The sequence below is a fragment of the Lutjanus erythropterus genome, chromosome 4, assembly GCF_056507025.1.
Source record: "Lutjanus erythropterus isolate fLutEry1 chromosome 4, fLutEry1.hap2, whole genome shotgun sequence".
NCBI lineage: Eukaryota > Metazoa > Chordata > Actinopteri > Lutjaniformes > Lutjanidae > Lutjanus > Lutjanus erythropterus.
In genome coordinates, this window is record NC_139320.1 from 7,759,156 (window position 1) to 7,780,688 (window position 21,533).

The following is a 21,533-nucleotide window of genomic DNA, read 5'->3' on the forward strand; positions in this document are numbered from 1 at the left end:
CTTTTATTGGCCAAAGAAAAGAAATAACTTATAATACCCATTGTTGTGCAACTCCATGCCAATACGAAAACACAAAGGCATCGTAGCTTCAGCAGCTAACATTAGCTTTTGGATGCAGAAAGTCACGATGCCACTTAAACAACTTCTAGGTGTGTAGTGTTTTGAATTACGTACCTTCACAGTCTGATACTTAAACAGTTTTACGACAAGCAATTACTTTCTTGACTTGTGAAATTATCTTTTAAATTGATAAATATCACATGTGTAAGTCGAGGTGCAATTCATAGTGAATCAGTCCCATGTTGGTCCACCAGATGGGACACGACTTAAAACTTTACTGGGGCCTGAAAAGTTTAGCCTGAAAAGCCCCAGCCCCAGCTCTGAACCTGACCCGAACCCTTCCATCTTTAGCATATGTCAGCCAGAACCCAATTACAGCCAGACATTTTTCAACCGGAGAGAAAAATACACCTGATGTAAGCCCATGAAATATATGAAAAATACAGCCCAACCCGACCCAAACCCACCGGGTCTCATTGGGTTCGGGCACAGATCTCAAGCTCTAGTGTGATTTCATGTCTCTATTGCTAAATATTTTGGGCCTACATTTAATTTAGCATAATTACAGCTAGTAATCAAAATGTGCAGTCACACGTAACAAAAGACAATATCTGACAACAACAAAAATAAAATATTGGGTTAAACCATTTCACCATATTTGGTATTGAGGTAATCCAAAAGTAACAGAAAGTAATCAAGTTACTTGATACTTGGATTAGGTTACTGAATACACTTTTAAACAGGTAATTAGTAACTGTAGTGGAATATATTTTCAAAGTAAGTCTCCCAAACCTGGAAACTAAACACATCCCAGTCGTGGATAAATGAAATTATTTGTAATTTCATAAAGCAGACTGGAAGACCTCTAAACACCCTGGCATTCATATACTTCCAATTTTTACTTAAGTACAGTATTTGTGTAAATTCCACCACTGTCCATTGTGCAGAACAGTGTGTGTAATCTTCATAGATGTGTACGCACATATGAAGAAATGCGTTTGCTCTGACGGCCCATGTGATGGCGACTGTGTAATAAGCAGCGATGCAGAATCTGCGGTGAGAAAACATCTGGAAGAAATGAGAGAGGCGGCAACAGCAGAAGTGACAGTACTGACAGCTGGTGTCAGTGTCGGGGCGTTCCTTGGCATGAGAAGCAGGGAGAGACTGCATCCTGCTGCCTGCAGTCAGCCAGCAGGGCAGGTGCTGTCAGAGGCACTGAGGAGCTGGTTAGTGTTACAGCTCTGACAGCAGGTGGAGAGTTACAGCACTGTGTCATTACACAGAAGCAGGGTTATGAGGGTTACATTTAACATGTATTCCAATTCCAACAATTATTAATCACTTGTTAAAACCTTTAGTTAGCAACCTAATCCAAGTATCAAAATGCTAATTTAACGTAACATGATTACTTTCCTTTATTTTTTAATACCAAATGTAGTGAAATTGTTGAGCCCTAATAGAAACTTTTATGTTTTTGAGATTTATTGTTTGTTCAGCTATAGCAGTATTTATTTAATTAATTTAAATGTCCTTTTCATGCTGTTCACTTTTAAAACACAAACTTAAAGTAAACTGACACAAACTTATTCAAACCACCCTGGTCACCAGCACCACCATCTACAGTCCCCCCAATACTTTTCAGTGGTAGCTTTATTGACAAGTTAGCTTGCTGACTGGATCTCTGTGTAGATAACATTAGCAGCTGGTTTGTGTACCTAACATTAGCAGTTGTTCTGTATAGCTAACGTTAGCGGTTGGTCTATGTAGCTAACTTTAGCAGTTGCTCTTAACTGTAAACTTTAAATTAGATGTTGAAGTCTTGGATGATGACAGTATTTTCATAGCTTGAGGCAGAACTGTCACTGCACTGTGATATTGTTCCTCTTTTTTGATTTATGGAGTGAATCATTCTATTTTTAATAGAAGACATGATAATGAATTGGAATGCGTATAATTGGTTCCATTGAGGTCAAAGTGGTTTTGCGTGCATAGTAATCTGTGTTCTTTATTTTATTCTTTTATTGTTCTTTATTTTAAAACATATTTTAAACAAGTAAACCTGCTAATAATCCCCATTTTCAAAATTTTTAATCCCTATTTTCTGCAACTGTAATGGATTCCATTTACCTTTTTGTGTATCCTTATTATGTAATCCTGTTACATGTAATCCATTACTCCCCAAGCCTGCCCAGAAGACATACATTACTTGAGTATTAAGGGTGATAGACCCTGAAATTAGTCAATAAGTTTGTAGAGTTAAGGAACTGTGGAGCAGCTGAATACTGTACACGTTGAGAAGCTGTTCCTTGAAAACAAGCGACCCTGCCGGAGGCTGAGTGTGGCTTCAGGTTTAAAAACATCAGTAAACATGATACCAATTGTAGTAAGTGGCGCTGAGTGCTGGGTGTGTTTAACTGTAAACTGAGGGCACTTTATCAAGGCTCTGTCAAATACAAGGATCTCAAAGCAAAGCTCTCTGTTTAAACAATAATCCCCCACACATGAAGTCGACCTGCTGCTGCGCCTCATGCCACCCTCTGATTTAAAGTGGGAAACTGTCAGGCATTAAAGAGCCAGTTCACTCCAGTTCACAGTTTGCAATATACAGGGCTGCCAACTTTTTACTTCAGCATCAGAGTCAGCTGCAGGTCAAATCTAACCCGGGGGGGGGTTTCATAGGGTAACCATGGTGGGGTGCAAACTGTTGTTCAAGAACTTAATCTCCCACACGGTTGTGCATTTTCAGGTCAAGTCCCTCTCAAACGCCAGATGAACCCACTGAGTCTTTCTTTTGTGGAGTTTTACACATCTGTGGTCCAAAAATACAGTCTCTGCTTGTTGGTGGGTGGAAGGGGCGCACAACAACTCATTTGGGGACCATTAATGCCCCCCCACCCCACCCCCCAAAATACTAAATAAGTATTAATACCAGCACTCCCATTCCAATTTTTGGTGAAAATGTATGTAAATGTATGCAAATGAATGTATTTTTTTAATTCCTGAACTTGCTCTGTGACAGAAAACACACTCTTTTCTCAGACAGGAATTTACAACTTCAGAGAAATGTGTTAAAAGCCTTCAAAATCTAAAACTAATAATACCTACTGATAGCATAGACATAAAAATGTGCTATTATAATCATCCTGGTTTTAAAAGATTTCTGTCATCTCTGTCAGACTTTTACAAAAACATGATTCAATCAGGCATAAAAAGTGTTAGTTATACCCTGTATAATGTCACTATATAATCAAAATACTCAGTACATACACAATAATCTCCCCTCCCCACCAGCCGACACTGTATGAGTTGTTTTGAGTTATGAGTCATCAGTCATCAGTTATCAGAGACATTTCCCCTCTAAGCCTCTTTCACATGGTTTCATTTTAATAACTGTTTGAGGTCCAAACAGGGCAAAAAGCAAAAGGCAAAAGGTCTAAATAATGACAACAGATCTGTGTATCAGAACTGGCTTTAACTTGTTTCCTCTCCCATTAATCATCACATGACTTCTCCTATTTATCTCCTGACCTGTTAAAGGGGCCTGACCCAAGGGTGGGGACAAATCTGACTGTGTATTAAGAAATAAAAACTGGCTCCACTGTAAGCCAGTGCTGCTTAGACAACGATGAGGACAAACTGTCATAGCATTTTACTAACATTAGCTTACCCAAGATTTGTCCAAATGTTGCTTCCACAGGTAACATCCCAGTAATATCTGCTAACCAATGTTTTTCTTTTCCACATATCTAAGTAGAAAAGACAGGAAAGGAGGAAGGTGGCTCAGGTAAATGTATACACATGGGAGTGCTATTAATTTTTTTTATCTAACATCCCGGTGCAAAAACTCACAAGCATCATAGCTTCAGCAGCTAATGCAGTCTAATACTTGAGCACTTTTATGACAAACAGTGACTTTCAACTTTCAACTGCACAGGACAAAAAGGGACGGGACTTATATATATACATATATATGCTTGTTTTTGCAGTATATAGACATGAGAGCACAAACAGTTGCTGTTTGACTTAATTCAGGTACGAGCAAAACATGAGTACAAGCTGTTTAAATAAGATTCAAATATATACCTCATTATACCTTTGTACCACCGGCAATGCAATGCAGCAGAGCAAGCTTCACGTGTTTTACATTATCAGTCAAACAAATGAAGTGTATTCATGATCCTGCGGTTAAAACCAGTTAATATAGCCTATGGTACATTTCCAAACCCTGAATAAACAGCCGCTTTATCACTTGACAAAACTCAATATGCACTCAGTAAAGCTGACCATCCGTTATCCATCCTGAGCACATCTGGCACACAGCCACAACAACTGTCTGTCTGTGTAACAGTTAAAAAAAAAAAAAAAAAGTTCCGCTCTGCAGACAGTGGCGTGTCGCATCTGTGACCTGTTTATTTCATCCACGGCTCTCGGCAAGAAAGTGAAAAGACACATTTCACAAAGCGTCAGACTATTCCTTTAACATGGCAGGATGAATGTGAACGCAGTACTATAGTGACTGACCACATTCCCAGAGGATGTTGTTTCTCACAACTGTCTTTTCTTTGTCTTATGAGAAATAAATGAGACTCTTCTCCTGTACCCGCGCAAGGCAGAAAAGGAAGCAAAACAAAGGAAAAGCAGACCTTTTTCTGAACTCATAGATGTCTGACAGGTTTCTCTATGGAGCAACAAGACTTTAATTTGACCACTGTGACAAATTTAAGATCTTGTTTAAGACAGCCGAGTTTTCTTTTAGATTTCACTGTTATCTCAAAAGCTTATTATTTTTAAGACAAATGTAAGACCAGTGCAATGAGCCAAAAAAAAAGAAACTTTAACATCATCGGTTGGACTCAAATTGGTCTGGGGCTGAGACAAGACAAAGGCTAATTGTGTCTGTTTATGAAACACAGGCTGGCGCCACAGATGAGATCTTATTTGGAAATTTTCTTTTCCTCTGGGTTGGATTTATCTAAAAACTTATAGGTCAAAATTACACGCAGAGAAAAGAAATGTGTTCATTAAAAATGTTGTAAACTGGGGTTAAAGAACCCTTGAATTGATCATGTCTGTTCCAAAAGCAATTTTCGTGTTCCACAGAAATGCTCTCATGGTTAAAAAATGAGCAATATCAATTACATTTTTCAACCTACTGGACAGCTACACAACATGCAGCTACACTTAGTATCAAGTTATGCTTCATGTTTTGTCTGTCTTATCAAACGGTGTGTGTATGAGAGGAGTGCACGTGTGTGTGTGTGTGTGTGTGTGTGTGTATGTGTGCTGCCTATCTTCTGCTGGTCTGGTGGGAGTAATAAATAGCAAGTGGGAGGGATCTTTGGCAAGGCTGTGAGTGATTTTGCATAGGGCTGTGTGCCCAGCCCTGGAGCCATGCAGGGAATGGCTGTAACTGTCATGGAAAAACACCTGTATTATATAAGGACAAAATCCCCCCTTCGCTCTGGGATAGGCAATGGCTCCTGACTGCTCACATCCTGATGGCCCCACGGCGACCCTTTCCTTCTGCTCCTCAAAATACTGCCTATAATGTGCTGAATAATGCTCAAGTTGGAAAAATGACTCCCCACAGGACGATCACGATGTGTCGTGTTGCAGCTTTTGCTCGACAGAGTTCACGTTCACAAATGATATTACAGTGCGCATGCGGAATTCAGCCATTTCCATTTCTTTTGATCTCAGCAGCGGCCTCACAGCAGCAGAAAGAACTGAGATTATTGATTTCACTGAACTACATGACAGCTGTGTGGAGTGAAGAGTGTCAGCCTGGAGACAAGTGGTGATAAATCATCAGGATGAAATAAAGGAAGTGCTGTTATAGACATTAAGCTGTACACCAAAGAAAAAACAGGCAAAACAATGTTAATGTGTTTGTCATGGAAACTATGTTACACTGTTAGAAATTAGGGTTCCCAAAGGGTTCTTACTGAGTCTTTTTTGAAGGAAGGGTTCTTTGTGAGACTAAGGATTACATTAAGAACCCTTTTCACTCACAGAAGAAAGACTTTTTCAAGCATTGTCGAAACCCTTGAAAAACTTTTTTGTCAAGGGTTCTTTGTACCATACAAAAAAGGTTCTCGGTAGAACCTCTTAGGTGGGTTCTAGACAAAACCCTCAGAGTATGAAAAGGTTGTCAGTAGAACTCCCTGAGTGTCCTCTAGATAAAACCCTTGTAATAGAAAAAAGGCTCTGGTAGAATCCCCTGGTTGGGTCCTTGTTAGCACCCTGAGAAGGTGGAAAGGTTCTGGATAGAACCCCTAGACAGGGTTCGTGGTGGAACCATTACATACCGGCCCCATTTCGGTTCAAGCACCTAATTTTGAACATTTACACCAAAAAGAGTCTGGTTCGGTTCGATTTTGAACAGATCTAGTTAAAGAACTAGAGATCAGATCACTTAAGAACTTTTGCCAATGCACCATTTATGGTTCTAGTTAGCATCTTATGTCTTAAGTGTGTGCTCAGGACAACTCCTCAAAAAAGTTCAGAAACTTGAGTTTGAATAAAAACGAAGCTGTCGCTGTCTCAGTCCTGACAAGACAAATACACTTAAAAGTAATTTGCTTTTTCCAATTGCACAGTCTTGATTTTTATCGTATTTTCAGCATCTGAAAATCTGACAAATCACAGGTTTGACATGTTTAATCAGTCTGAGTGCAGATAATCCTTGGCAATCATTGCTCCATCCTGTGCTTTTTATTTGTTTAATGACTAATGGAGCTGTGATAAAGCTACAGGGAAGATTGTGGCTTTTTCTTTGGAGAGGGTGGAGACCCAACGTAAAATCCCAATAAAAAAATAATAATAATAATTTTATATATAAATATGCAGGCAATAAATGGAAGCAGCTAATCTCTTCTCCTTTAACATGAATATACAAGTTTTATTTGTTTAGGTTACTTAAACTTAAAATTTCTAGTATTTCTTTTCAGACTTCAGAGCTCATAAACATCAGTTCTTCTAACTTGAAGTCTTTTGACTAAATAATTGTTTCGTACAAAGTTCAGTCCATTCATGCAATTAAAGCTATGACATGTAACACTCTGTATTAAACTGTTTGACATATGCAATATATTTTGTTGACTTCTGTACATAAGTTATCCCAAATGTTTCCAGCAATATTCAGACGTAGACAAATCTATGATTTATTTAAGGTAAAGGTGCATTTCCTGCTAGTTGTTGCTACAGTAGCTAGTTGCTAGTTGCTATAGGTTACGAGAAAATACAGGCTTTGTCAGAGAGCGAGGGAAGTTGGCGAATGTGACTAAATGTACACTTAAGCCCAAAATTATTCATACCCCTGTCAAATACAAGGGATTTCTTCATTTTTTCACTCAAATTAGTATTTCACCTCAGTTTTTACTTAAATAGGACACAAAAGAAAGTCTGAAGCCATAACTGATTTGTGTTTAGATAGAATGTGTAAATAAACATCTTTAACAGGGTGGAAAACAAAAAATCACACTGCCCAAAATTATTCATACCCTGTCTCAATAATCAGTTGCATACCCCTTATTTTTTATTACAGCCTCCAAACGATTTTTATAATTGCTCACAAGCTTCTTGCAAGTATCGGCAGGAATTCTGGACCATTCCTCCTTTGCAAATGTTTCCAGATCTTTGAGGTTAGAGGGTTTCCGTGCTGTCACCCGTTTCTTGAGCTCCATCCATAGGTTTTCGTTGGGGTTTAAATCAGGACTCTGACTTGGCCACTTCATAACGTTAATATCATTGTCCTGGAACCATTTCTTCACCACCTTGGCTGTATGCTTCAGATCATTGTCCTGCTGATAGGTCCAATACTCCCCCAGGTTCAGGTTCTCTGCTGCCTGCTTCAGGTTTTCTTCAAGAATCTTGATGTACTGCTCTTTCCTCATGATTCCTTCCACTTTAACCAAGTTGCCAGGCCCATTTGCTGAAAAGCAGCCCCGCAGCATGATGCTTCCACCTCCATATTTAACAGTAGGTACTGTGTTCTTTGGTTTAAAGGCTTCACCCTTCTTTCGCCAGATGAAAGCCACATCTCTGTGGCCAAAAAGCTCAATTTTTGTTTCATCTGACCACAGAACAGACGACCAGAAGCTTTCATCTTTCTTTAAGTAGGTCTTTGCAAAGGTCAGACGAGCTTTTACATGCTTTGGTTGAAGCAGGGGGGTCTTTCTTGGTCGACGTCCATAGAGGCCATTTTGGTGCAGTATCCGCTGGAGTGTCTGCCTTGATAGAGTCACACCACTTGAACTCAGTTCCTTCAGGACAGCCTTGGTAGTAGTCCTTGGATTGTTTTCAACATCCTGCTTGATCTTTCTGGCAAGCCGAGATGACTTCCGGCCACGTCCTTTGAGGTTTTTGACCGTGTGAAATGTTTGGTACTTCTGGATGATGCTTTGCATGATTGCTACTGGCACCTGAAATTGTTTGCCAATTTTTTTGTACACTTTCCCTTCCTTTTTGGCATTTACTATGCGTGTTCTCAAGTCCTCACTGAGCTCTTTGGTCTTTGTCATGGCAAGTCTTGTGTTGACTCGAAAATGACTGAAATGTCACAAGCAAGTCGACTTTTATAGTCTGAAAACTGGTTAAAAAACAAAATACAACAACTCAGCAACATTGAGAACATTATTAAACACTTTAGACCCAGAGACAACGGTTCGTTTGAATATCCTGTAGCTATCGGTCTTTGTATCACTGGGGTATGAATAATTTTGGACAGTGTGATTTTTTGTTTTCCACCCTGTTAAAGATGTTTATTTACACATTCTATCTAAACACAAATCAGTTATGGCTTCAGACTTTCTTTTGTGTCCTATTTAAGTAAAAACTGAGGTGAAATACTAATTTGTGAGTGAAAAAATGAAGAAATCCCTTGTATTTGACAGGGGTATGAATAATTTTGGGCTTAAGTGTAAATACATGGATCAAACTTGATTGAACATGATTTCTGCCTGAGTCATGTCAGGTGGGGTCCATGATCCCACGCCACTTTGTGGCATCATCAAACTATGACATGTGTTAGTGTTTTTATGTGAGAGAGCAGAAGAATTTACATATTGTATGACTTAAAATTGCTTGTATTTTATTATCAGATCACTTAAGAACTTTTAAAGATTAGTCTTTATAACTTGAAGTTTTTCTACTTGAAATGATGAGTTGAATGAATGTACTGTACAGAGTCTGATCAACTCGGTAAATTAAGTTTTTACTGAAACATTATCAGCATATTAGCATATTTCCCAGCATGTGTTGTTTGAGAGTTAAAACTAAACTCTAAAGAACTGACTTTTAAAACTGAGTAAATGTAAAAAATAAATCAAATTTGTTTGTATTGTTCATGAGTGTGACTGAAGAGTTGTTGGTTCGACTTAATATCTTAGACTTAATGAACTTGTTTTCTCAAGTACAACTGAATTAATATCAAATTTAGTTGACTAGAAAAGTTTATTTGTTTTGCATTATTATAAAATTACATCAACTTGTCTTCAAACTCAATTAACTTAAAATTTAAGCAGTTTGGACAAATGGTCATTTGTTTATTTGGTTGTTTTGTTTCTAACTGTTTTGTTATGTAAAATGTGTTAGTACATAAATGTATGCATGTATGATGATGATGTTTTTTTCACTTGAATGTACACCTTATTTTAAATTTCACAAAAATTTAGAAACAAAATGTATCCATCAGCCAAAGTGTCACATGTCATGGCGTCCTCACCGCAGTAGGGGGCGCTGTCTTGGCACTGTGCGGCTCCAGGCTTCTCTTCCTCCTCAGCAGCTCTTTGACCGGGTCTCTGACTCGAACACCTTGGTACGGTTTGGGCCTGGCCAGTGCTGACGGCGGCGCTGGAGAGGCCACAAACAGAGAAAGAGAGAGACAGAGAAAGGAGGACACACATGACTTGATTTCCCTTCAGGTGCTCGAGGCTGTCTGTGTGATGGACATGATGAGGTCACAGGGTTCATGAACGGTGGCTCAGAGGGCTCACTAAGGTGCACGTGTTCTGACTCTGAAGATAAGACATAGGTGCACTGGTATTATGAGATTTGTGTATGAGAATAGACTGACATAAATCTTACAACAAATATTTAGCACAAATGTCTCACAATGTAGCACAGTATGTAGTATAATTTTACATCATAATTAGAAAAAGTTTTTTGACGTCTCAGTGATTCACTTTGGCTCCTCTCCTGCTAATTATATCCACATTTTTCCTGCTCATTAAAACAGACTGACAGCATGAGAAATACAGAGGTGGCAAAAGTACACGCATTCTTTACTCAAGCAGAAGTACAGGTAAAAAAAAGGACTCGAAGAGTAGAAGTACTGATTCAGCTTCTTAACTCATGTAAGAGTGAAAAGTACAGGTTCTGAAATGTGCTCAGATTTGACTGTTACAGGTTGATCCACGGTTCTGATCCGTCCTCCGCATGGCTGCACGCAGCATTTCAACAGCGGAGTGTTTTGCCCACCTGATTATGTTTACTTGCTCAGATTTTGTTGATTAGGTCCTCTTTCCTTGCTCTTTGTGCTTCTACCATGGATAAGTCTTTTATTTTGAAAATTAACTAGATTCTCACTGCCTTTTCTGCGTCTGACTTGGTGCCCATTTGATCTGCTTTGTGCTAATTGACACAGCATTTATCAAAAATAGACTCTGTGTGTATTTGAAGCTGGGTCTTATTATGTCTTATGTCTTTTACAGTGTTTTTTGTTTTGTTACATCTTTTCTGTCTTGCTGTTATAGCTTTTACATCATTTTTGCATCTTATACATTTTCATCTTGTTATGTCTTTTACATTGTTTTTTTTGTCTTGTTGCATCTTCTTCATCTTGTTAAGTCTCTTACGTCTTTAAAGCCATTTTGGCCTTGTTACATCATCATATTGCGTCTTTTACATTGTTTTTGTCTCTTATGCCCATACCTCGTTTTTGTCTTGTTAAGTCTTTCACACTGGTTTTTGTCTTGTTGCGTCTTTTTCGTCTTTAAAGTCGTTTTAGTCTTGTAACGTCTTTTTCAACATCCTTTCTTGTTACGTCTACGTCATTTTTCCTCTCGTTACATCTACATCTTTTTTATATGATTATGTCTTTTTTTATTTTGTTGCATCTTTTACATCATGTCACATCTTTTATGTTTTGTTACCTCTTTTATGCCAGTTTTCGTCTTCTTACATATTTTTGTCTGATGACATCTGTTGTGTGTGACGTGTACTGATGGATTCACTGATGTGTTACTGTTCCATCCATTTAGCTTGAAATCTGATTTGATGTTGGGAAGGTGGCGCACAATGATGCAAAATAAAGATCATCAATATTTCCCATCAATCACATTAAAACTAAAGTAACTAGCCTGTTTAGAAAATGTAAAGAGTTGAAAGCACAGATCTTTGTGTTAAAATGATTGTGTTACATTTCTATATGAGCTACTATTGAAAACTTTCAAACACCTGTCATTACCGCAAGAAAAAAACTCTCAATCCCTTTTTTTGTGGTCTTCCTCACATGGTTCAGATCCATTAAAAAGCCTTTTTTTTTTGTCAGTATACAATCTGGAAAAATTGGATTCACATTAATAGATGAGTGAATTTTATTTGATAATTAAGTCATGGAAAAGTGTTAAAATATTTGTTATTTAATATGATGCCTTTAAGTAACACCATTATGGATTCCCACCATGACATTTTTGGTATTGTGTATTTAGGTTTATACTGTTCAGCTGATGTAAAATGCATCGCTAACTATTTTATGTTATTTTAACTAATAAGCAGTTAGCCAAAGATGGCAGCAATGTAAATGTAACACGAATGATCAAACACTGGAATATGACTCACTGTCTTGTTTTGAGGAGGTTTATGATCGTTTGGTTTGATAGATTATTGATGTAAACTCTTTAACACATTGATTCCTACAGGCTGCTCCACAATGGTACAATGTAACGTCCAAACAAACAAACAAACTTAACAAAAGTGTTCATTTTAATAGCATAGCCATAGAGACAGCCATTTTATTTTTAAAAAAATGTTTTTAAAGTTCTCGTAATGCCAAACAAAAAGCACATTTTTAAGCCATTTTTGTTATTTACCTTTAATTTAGAAGGGCTACAGAGTTGATATGTTACCGTTGGGACACATCTGACAGCAACATTATTTCATGAATTTGTCAAAAAAAAATATTAAGCCAACCAGTGCTTGAGCAGCGTTCTTCTTTTTTAAACCAGTAAGTGAGACAGGAGTCCTTAGGGTATAGCTGACCCTTTTTATTCCTGATTGAATCATGTTTTTGCAAAAATATTTCAGAGTTGAAATCTGGGACACTGGGAACTTTAAACAGCCAACATTTTCATTTAATTTTTATTCTTTTAAAACAAAGATGATTATAATAGCACTTCTTTACACCCATGTGGTATTGTCAGTTTTAGGTTTTGAAAGCTTTTCACACATTCTTAAATTGTTTGAAGTTGGGATGGGGGTGATGTTTGGCACAGAGCAAGGTTAGAAATTACAATGAACAAAAAGATTTCATAAATTACATATATTTCATAGAAATAAATCCTTAAAGAATACATTTCACCCAAACATTGGACTTATTAGACTTAAAGGTGTGTTTGGTGGGATATGATGTGTCCAAGTTCTCAAGAATGGGTGACTTATGCATTATAGATATGAGTTTGATTTTAAAATTGGTAACAAACAGACGTTTTCTCATCTTACACAATAAAATATTTCAGTAATATTTAATTGGTGGCATTTTATAGTCCATGGTGGCAGCAGCAGCTGTGGTTTGCTGTTGATCAGTTTATTGTCTTTTTCAGGCAACGACACCATCATAAAGCTTTTCTGTAATGATGCACTTGTATTCATTTGAATATCTCGCTGATAAACGTGGGGGGTTTGGTGTCCACTGGAGACACACTGACAGAGACATGAGGCTAAATATCTCCCAGTCCGTCCAAATGCTGACAGCCAATGGCTCCCTACAAGTATAAGCATGAGGAGAAATCTGATATGACAGGGAGGGCCTCTTTTGAATAAACTTAAGGCAACAGTACAGTACACGTGAAGCTGCAGCCGTGAGTCAGTACGGCCCGAGGCTACAATTATAAAGTCATTTAGAATAATGGCATTTTCTCCCCACAGCAGCGCAGCAGTGTGCACACCGACGGACGCTGTTACATACATGCAGCACAGCAGCTTTCATGAATCCCAAACAGACTGAGAGGCTGCAGGTCGCTGTTTGATCGGTTTTATTTTACAAAGGAAGTACTTGTGAGATTGTGCTGTGTCTAAGCTTCCATTAGTCACCATGTTTAATGTTTAATCTCAAAGTTTCAAAGTACAAAATTCCATCCATCAAATACATCATGTATTTCCAGTTGCTACCAGAGTGCAGCAGTTTTTATAAACTGGACAGAATCCGGTCTCCTCAGTTTTCCTGTTTCTGCCTCATTGACTCAAAGACTGATTAACTCGAAGTAAAAACTATGTAGTCATGAGAGAGAGCCTGACAGGGTGAGTGAAATTACACTCAAGAAAAGTAATGTGGCTTTTCATCAGTCTGAATTTAACCTGCTGTGGCAACACAGAGGATGTGAAGGCAGGGCTAAGAGTAAAACGAGACACTCAGAGACAGTTGGCATGAAACTTAAAATGTCTTTAATCAAGGCTTTATGGGAAACTTGAACTCAGGATTCCTCCCGTCCGGGGTGTCTTGGCTTTGGGCCTCTCTCAACAAAGGGCTTTTCCACTATCTTGAACAGACAATCTTCTCCCCAGCCTCGTCACTGGAGACGCGGTTACCTGCTGTTACCTACATTCACAACCAACTGCCAGGAAGCTGGCTAAGTGACTTTCCCTTAGGTTGCCAGATGGACCAAAGGCGTGATCACTATCGCCTCCCCTGACCAGAGTTTGAGGGTCCGCCCCTTGTGCTGGGCTGGCCTGGCTGTGCCTGTTTCTCTTTGTTCGCCACACAGCTCTTCCATCTTCCCCCCACCTTCACTTTAAATGGTGAGACATGCAACCCCACTAATTTTGTTACACAGACTTATCACACTTATCAGATTGTTTACACCAGTGTTCCCAGATGTACAATAATTATAAAATTTGTAAGGCCATTGTATGTTCTGTTTAACTAGAAAAATTGAGTCAACACCCAGATAACCCCTATGGCTATGTCATAGTTTGTCAAAGTTCACCTTTTCACAGCGGTGGTCAGACGACACGTCGTATGAGCAACTTCTTTTTGAGTACACCCCAGTTTAGCCCATTAGCATGCTAATATATGCTGGTTCAGCTAAGGAAGACGGGGATGCTGTTAGTTTTTGTGGGTGATTTAAGACTAGCAGAGCAATTTTGGCCTGATGATGGTGCTAGATGAGAACTTATAGGATCATTAAATTCTGTAGAATTTAGGGGAGTATTCATATCCGTAGCAAATGTCATAACAATCCACCCAACAATTACCAAGACTGTCTGCTAGCAGTGCTAGAGAAAAAAGTCACTGGCTCACCAAAGTTTTTAAGATTCGTCATCTGGGGACCAGTGTTGCGTCAATACGCTAAAAGAGTGGTGTTCATTGAATATGCTCATATTTTTGGTGAACGGTGAACTGAATCAATCAGTTTGCAATTAATGAATGTGAACAGATTAAAAACAGTGTGATCACAGCAGAAGTGAGTGTGCTCAAATATCTACAGAAGTGTCGACATGACACAAAGCCTCATGTTTCGCTATAATTTTGTGGTGTATCAGTGAAGTGTATGAACTACACTCTCTTATCAGTGAGAAATCTGCGTTATACTCTTATCTCCAAATGTCTCTATCTATGGAAGCCAGTTTCTGCCAGTGTGATGGAAAAAAGAAGATCCTGTAAGTCATTATAATAAGAAACTGTCAAAATATTGTCTTGGAATCTCAAAATAATATTTAATGTTTCAAAACATTGAATATTTATCTCAAAATAATGAGAAACTTTCTCACAATGACTTACATTTTAAATCATTAGTTAGATTCTAACTCAATATTTTAAGACTGGGGAGACCAGGGGCAAATTTAACTTTGTTCTTTAAGTTGTCCTTCATAACTTATAGAGTACTTGTAATTCACTAGTACAGTGGCCAATTAGGGCAAATACATTACATATACAGAAACAAAACAAAACACAATGCTTATAAGAAAACAAATGCAAAAGGAAAACGCTGCATGTCATACAACAGAAGTCCTCCAGGCCTCTAGGGGCAAAGTTGAGCTTCCACCCGAGATACAGACAACTGACATATCAACGTCTTTTTTTTTTTTTTTTTTTTTTTTTTTTGCTCTTTCATAGTACTGTAAAAGATTAAGGCCAAATGTAAAAAATGAAAGAAATAAAGAATGAAAGAGAAAGAAAGAGAAAGAAAGAAAAAGAAAAAAATTATACGTACCTTTTTATGTGGCCTCTCCCAACGCCAACTTTCCTCTAACCTTCTTCTTCTCTCTCACTCCCTCATCTGCTCCATACCATACATTGATACGTCCTTGTCTGTCCCAGATGGAACTGCCCCTAGACGCCTGCAGCACTTCCGTTGTATGACTGGATATGCAGTGTTTTCCTTTTGCATTTGTTTTCCTATATGAAACGTGATCTCTGAATGTCAACTAGTTCATTTTAATCTCTGTGAACTGAACTCTGAGCTCGCTCCAGTGTGAACCTGCACAACACTGCTGGGGACCACAAATTACTGGACAAAATGTCATAGAAATCCATAAAATAGTTGTTGAAACACAGTCTGGACCAATATGGTTACGCACACTGACTAAACAACTGGATCTATGGTGAACTGTGGTACACTTTTTTTTTGGCACAGATTAGTGCACATTGCATACACAGTTCTTGGTAGATAATTTAGTTCTGTTGCCTGGTAATATTCACTCACAATTCCAACATACAAATATTTAGCCTTTCGTCTTACAGTATCTTGATTTCAACATAAACATGTCATCTGAGTTGCAGATAAGTGTCTGCACACATAATGATAAAAGCCTACTCCTGTTTATGCAGTATATTACATAATTAAAGTGCCATTAACTATAAGGCACTGTTGTTGTTCTTTGACTATAATTGCAGAGCCATAAGCAGTTCCTGGTATCTGTCAGTGTTGAAACATTCCTGTCCTGATGCCAAACACAAGCACATCAATCTTAAAGTGACAAATTCTATAATAATAAAATGTCAAAAGTTCAGTAGTCTGACCGTGAACAAGTCATCTGCAGGTAGCCCCTCTGGTGTTTTACATACACTGAAGCTGAGCTGCAAAGCTGCACAGGACCTCTATGAAAAATTCATTCTTGTCTTGTTAGTACAAATCCCAAAGTCAGCGTGCCATAGAGCACGCCACGCTAATTTGAATGTCCTTTGATATTTGATGTGATCACTGGTGGGAAATCTCTGCCAACAGACACTGAGACACTGAGATAAACAAAACTTAATATGTCAGTCCTAGAGATTTTCCTCATTTCATTGGAAGTGTGCATCACTGATGGTCGGGGGAGGGACTGCGGGGGTGGTGGTGGCATGCAGTTAAGCCTGTGCTGGGCCTGTGGTGCTGTACAGCTAAGCTGGTACAAGGAATTCAGTCACAGGCTTGGCTAGTCTGTGCTGGTTTAAAGTAAGTATTGTGAAATAAAATGCATTCCAAAATTAGGAAACATTCCACACGTTGCTGTCTTTTTAGGCTGAGGGTGTCCTAACAGTATCTAGTCCAGATTCCTATCTGCAGCTGATTGATTTACCTCTAAAGGTCAGACAGGTTAAGTGGCCCTCTCCAGACAAACAGGGAGGTCCATGATGCTTAACAGAAACAGGGACTGGAAACACAACTGACAATTTGTCCAACAGTCCTTTGTCCACATTCTGGTCTTGCACAGCACATGTGCATTTTGCAATAATGACGGCAGAATATTCAGAAAATTCTTAGCACTTTCTAAAACAGTGGGTTCTTGATTTCAAACAATTCTAATCAGCAACCATTGATTCTGTCAGCTGAATTCTCACAACACTCTAGCTAGCTAACAAACTTACATTATGTACCTCGTAAAGTTATGTACCTATTTTAACCACAGACTGTATACAGAAACAGACAACATGAGAGCTGCCTACAAATGAACCCAAAGCCTCTCGATCGCCCCCTGGTGGCCGGCTGCAGTACAGGTCAAAAAACCCTGCCTCTGGCTTTGAACATGGTCCACACTAAAAAATAGTATGTATCAAATACGTTTTTTTCTGTAATTTTAGGTAGTTTTTACTACGCTGATGTTGGTTCAATATTCAATATCTTTTGATTTTGATGTTGATTGATGAACATTAAAAATATTTAAATCAAAAGAAGTCTCTTGCCATTGATTACCATACATATGTCTTCTGAAGTAAGATCCTATTGGGCATGCCGGAAGGCGAAGGACTTCACCTCTGTATATCTAAGCTGAACTGGATTTGCTTGACTGTAAACTTTCCCAAATCCAGGTATAGACAGGGCTGCTAATCTTCGACTCTGATGTGGTGGCATCCAAAGCCAGCTTACATAGTGGGAGCTCTGTCCTGAATGGGGCCCGCAAATGTAGGTATCTATGAAATGTTCTTACTGCTGTGGATGCAAGCTAGTTAGTTGGTATGCTAACCTTTGCACGCACTGTTTAGTGCAGAGGTCTGCAACTTTTACAGTCAAAAGAAACATTTTTGGCTAAGAAAAGAAAACTACTATTGCATTTTCTCTTTTCCCTGAAGACTTTTATTTGGCATCAATAGCTATCTTATGAAGACCTAAGAAGACTTGTCAGCATCAGAATTTAGAGGGAAAGACACAAACGTAGACTATGATGCACATTTCAGTTGATGAAACATTAAAGCTCTTTTAAAACTGCAGCAGATTTTTGATTTTTGAAGTTATAATAACCTTCAAAAGTTTTGCCAACCTGTAGTCTTTAATTGAGTTAAATCACTATTTTTCTTTTGATAAACTTGAATCTTTGAGTTTAAGAAACTCAAAAACATGTATTTCAAAATTTGGTCGTAGTGAACCTATTAAAAATATTAATATTTTTTAACATTCACTTTCAATTAATTTACTTTGTAATTTTTTGAATATAATTTTTGCAGGCTCTCTAAAACTCTAACTCTAAAACCATTATTTACATTTATCCAAAGAAGAAAGGAAAAATTATATCAACAGAAGATTAGTACAAAAACATGAAAAACTATTTCAGTATATTGCCTTGACATTTTGGGTTGTCTCAACTCTTTCATAGACCTACAACAACGAAAAATGAAAATTATTGAAGTTAAATTAAAGTATTTAAGTTAATTAAGTTATTGATTTCCATTTAAAAAAAATTATGCCAAAGTCATAGGGAGCTACTGGAAAGGGTCTTAAGGATGCTGACCCCCGGTTTAGTGCTATCACTGTTTTGGGAGGTGCTTCAGTGATGTCATCAGTGCTGATTCCATCCACTCCCAAAACTCTGTCCAGTAAATGAGCTATTTGTAAGACTACATGATATTACTTCTTCTTAGTTTACTTGGTTGTGGACAGTGTCCAGCAAGGTTTTCACATCATGGTTTGCACTGATTACAGTCTAAAGAGGGGCTGGCGTGGCCGTTGTAGAGATACGAGAGCAACACCCGGGTCACAGGAGGTCAGGAAGTGCATTTGTCACACAGCCAAGAGATGAATTAGGAGTGTAAGGAGTGAGCTGCAATCAGGGGAGTGGTGCTGCTTATCAAGTGACTTTCAACAGCTTTAGTTATAGAGTGCATGAGAGGTGCTTTTAATGCTACAGTTACAGTTAACATACTTTAAAAGTTATCATGTAGACTGAAGATGCTGACAAACAACTCTGTACTTTGTTCATCCTGGTTACACATCTGGATAGATTGGACTTGAAATCATATATTGAGACTAAAGATATTTGTTTGTTTTTTTTAATTACAGGTAAATCTAGACTTGCTTTCTTGTGTTACAAAGAAGGTATTTTATAAAGACTGATAGTCACTCATTTATAGGAAGTGGGGGGAAAAACAGGGTTTTGATTTTTACTTAGAAATTATATTTTGAAAGGTCAAACTCTTGGTTATTAAGTTTTTTAAATGTAATATTGGATGGAAAACCTGACAGAGTTGACAAAATGTTACATTTTTTCATTTGACAGCATGGTCGTAATGAGCAGCCCTTTTATTTTGTAAAGCTGCTCTTCTAAAAGTTGATCAAAATACACATTTTTTAACCATAATTCTTATTTTGTCTTGATATAGAAGGGCTACAGAGTTTACATGTATTCCCGCCTTTTTTAAACCAGGAAGTGAGACAGGGGTCCTTAGGGTATAGGTAACCCTTTTATGCCTGATTGAATCATGTTTTTGTAAAAATCTGAAATCTGCATGGGACAGAAGTTTATAGGGCCAACATTTTCATTTAAAAAACAATATTTTAAACAAAGATGGTTATAATATCGCATTTTTACATCTGTATTATCAGCAGGTGTTGTTAGTTTTTGATTCTGAAGGTTTTTAGAACATTTTTAAATTGTTTGAATGTTGTGAATGCTTGTCTGGGACAAGGGCGTTTTCTGGCAGAGAGCAAGTTTAGCAAATAAAAAAAAAAGACCAAAATGTCATTAATTTTCACCAAAAAATTATTGATAATTTTTATGATAATTTTTTAAGTTATTTATTTCTTTATTTTTTGGTAGGACACGATTTGTCACAATTCTCAAGAATGGGTGAAAGATTAATACTACTATTGGAAATTTTGGGATAGAAATATATAATTTTATTTTTAAAAGTCTTTTATTTTGAAAAAGAGCGCCTGATATGCAGGAAGCTCTGCGCCAAAAAATACAAAGAAGTAACGGTGTGAATTCGAGCTTAAACACTACAGTATCAATCTTTGAAGTGAAACTGATGAACAGGAGATGTTGTTGTCCTTCATCTCTTTCTGTTTGAATCAATCACACATGAACACACACAGACAGACAAACAATCAGCGTGGCGGCACATGCACACAGACTCAACCAACAAAAAAGAGGAAGCCCCACAGCTGTGCTCTGTTTTACTGTAGCGGAGGCCTGCTATCATTTTGCATATCAAGATTACAGTCCAGTAGCAACACACAGCCAACTTCCAAAATGTTCACCTTCCTCTTTCTAAAAAGAGTCAGAGACAACAGCTTCAGCACTGATCCTGGCACACTTCACATAAGGAAACAGTCCTAGTCTTTCCAAAAAAAACTTCTAAGTCAGTTTTCTAAATGATATGTTGTGCACTACGTGGCAAGAATCAACTGAGCACATCCATCTGTTAGTTTGGTTTTATGTTTATGATCAGCAAAAAGTCAAATGAATTATAAAAATTAATTACAATTGACCAAAACACAATAATGCAAATTCAAACAAGCTAAATCAAATCCTCTGAGCCTCTGATCTACAAATCACATGACGAAAAAGAGAACAATTAGCCAACACTTCACAAAGGCTATACTGTACTATACTGGATTATATTATATACTGAATATGATATTCATAATATTGTTGTTACGTCCTGTAAATAACAGGAAATGCAATGTACAGAAAGGTGAAACACCATATTTGAGCAATTCAGCATTTTATTTTTAATTCTAAAAACTTTGTCAATGAATTTGAAGCAGATTACTATTGACATGAATAGTTTATATAAGATAATACATAGGTCAGTCTGCATTACATGAGGATTTTACAGTTACTGTGTATCTAGTCACTAAAATAGCAATAAAACATTGTACTTACATTTCTCCCAGTGCATACTGCTTATCTGGATTATAACATATAGTTAAAGTGAAGAAAATCAAAGTGGCGGGCTGACGTGCTTTATAACAGCCTGGCGAGGGCTAACAATCCCCCAGGGATGTCAGAGCATCACTAACCACAAACCTCCCTCATGCATTGAGTTTCAGTGTCGATGCTATTTAAGTTGAATCATAACTATGAGAAATAAAACATTTTAAAAAAGAGAGACTTGAAGGTCTCAGTAATGCTAAAATGAAACAGAAATGAAAGTGACTAAACATAAAGGCACACATACATTCAAATGCATCACAGACAAATGAAGGGAAATCAAGTGAAATACCACTGATGCAAATGATGTTTTTCTATGTGTATGACAGATGTCTAATTTCTTAAATAACAGAATAAAAACTGCTGCATTTAAATGTACTTAAATCAATATGTAATTATTTGTTTTACATTTAAAGGTATATATTCCTTTAAATGTAAAATAAATAATTCAATCACTTTTAGAAAATATACTTTATATTTTTCCCCTAAAATGAATTTCATACAAGCAACTACTACTTCCAAACTACTTCCAAATTTACAGTTCATGACATTTTCCGATCACATAGACACCAACAATGACAGTAAACAAAGTGGAGAGAAGAGGAAAAGGCACAAAAAAGAAA

The 21,533-nt window shown here is 37.6% G+C and overlaps 1 protein-coding gene across 1 annotated transcript in view; it reads right to left on the reverse strand.

Annotated features, from left to right (window-relative positions):
- pou2af1 (POU class 2 homeobox associating factor 1) overlaps positions 1-20,950 on the reverse strand; it is a 31,875-nt gene extending 10,925 nt beyond the window's left edge. The window contains exons 1-2 of the mRNA XM_084716840.1: positions 20,863-20,950; positions 9,785-9,912 (exon numbers count right to left, since the gene is read on the reverse strand). Coding sequence (XP_084572966.1) covers positions 9,785-9,912; positions 20,863-20,878 — 144 coding nt within the window. The 5' untranslated portion in view covers positions 20,879-20,950. The remainder of the gene's footprint in view (positions 1-9,784; positions 9,913-20,862) is intronic.
- Positions 20,951-21,533: the final 583 nt, after the last annotated feature.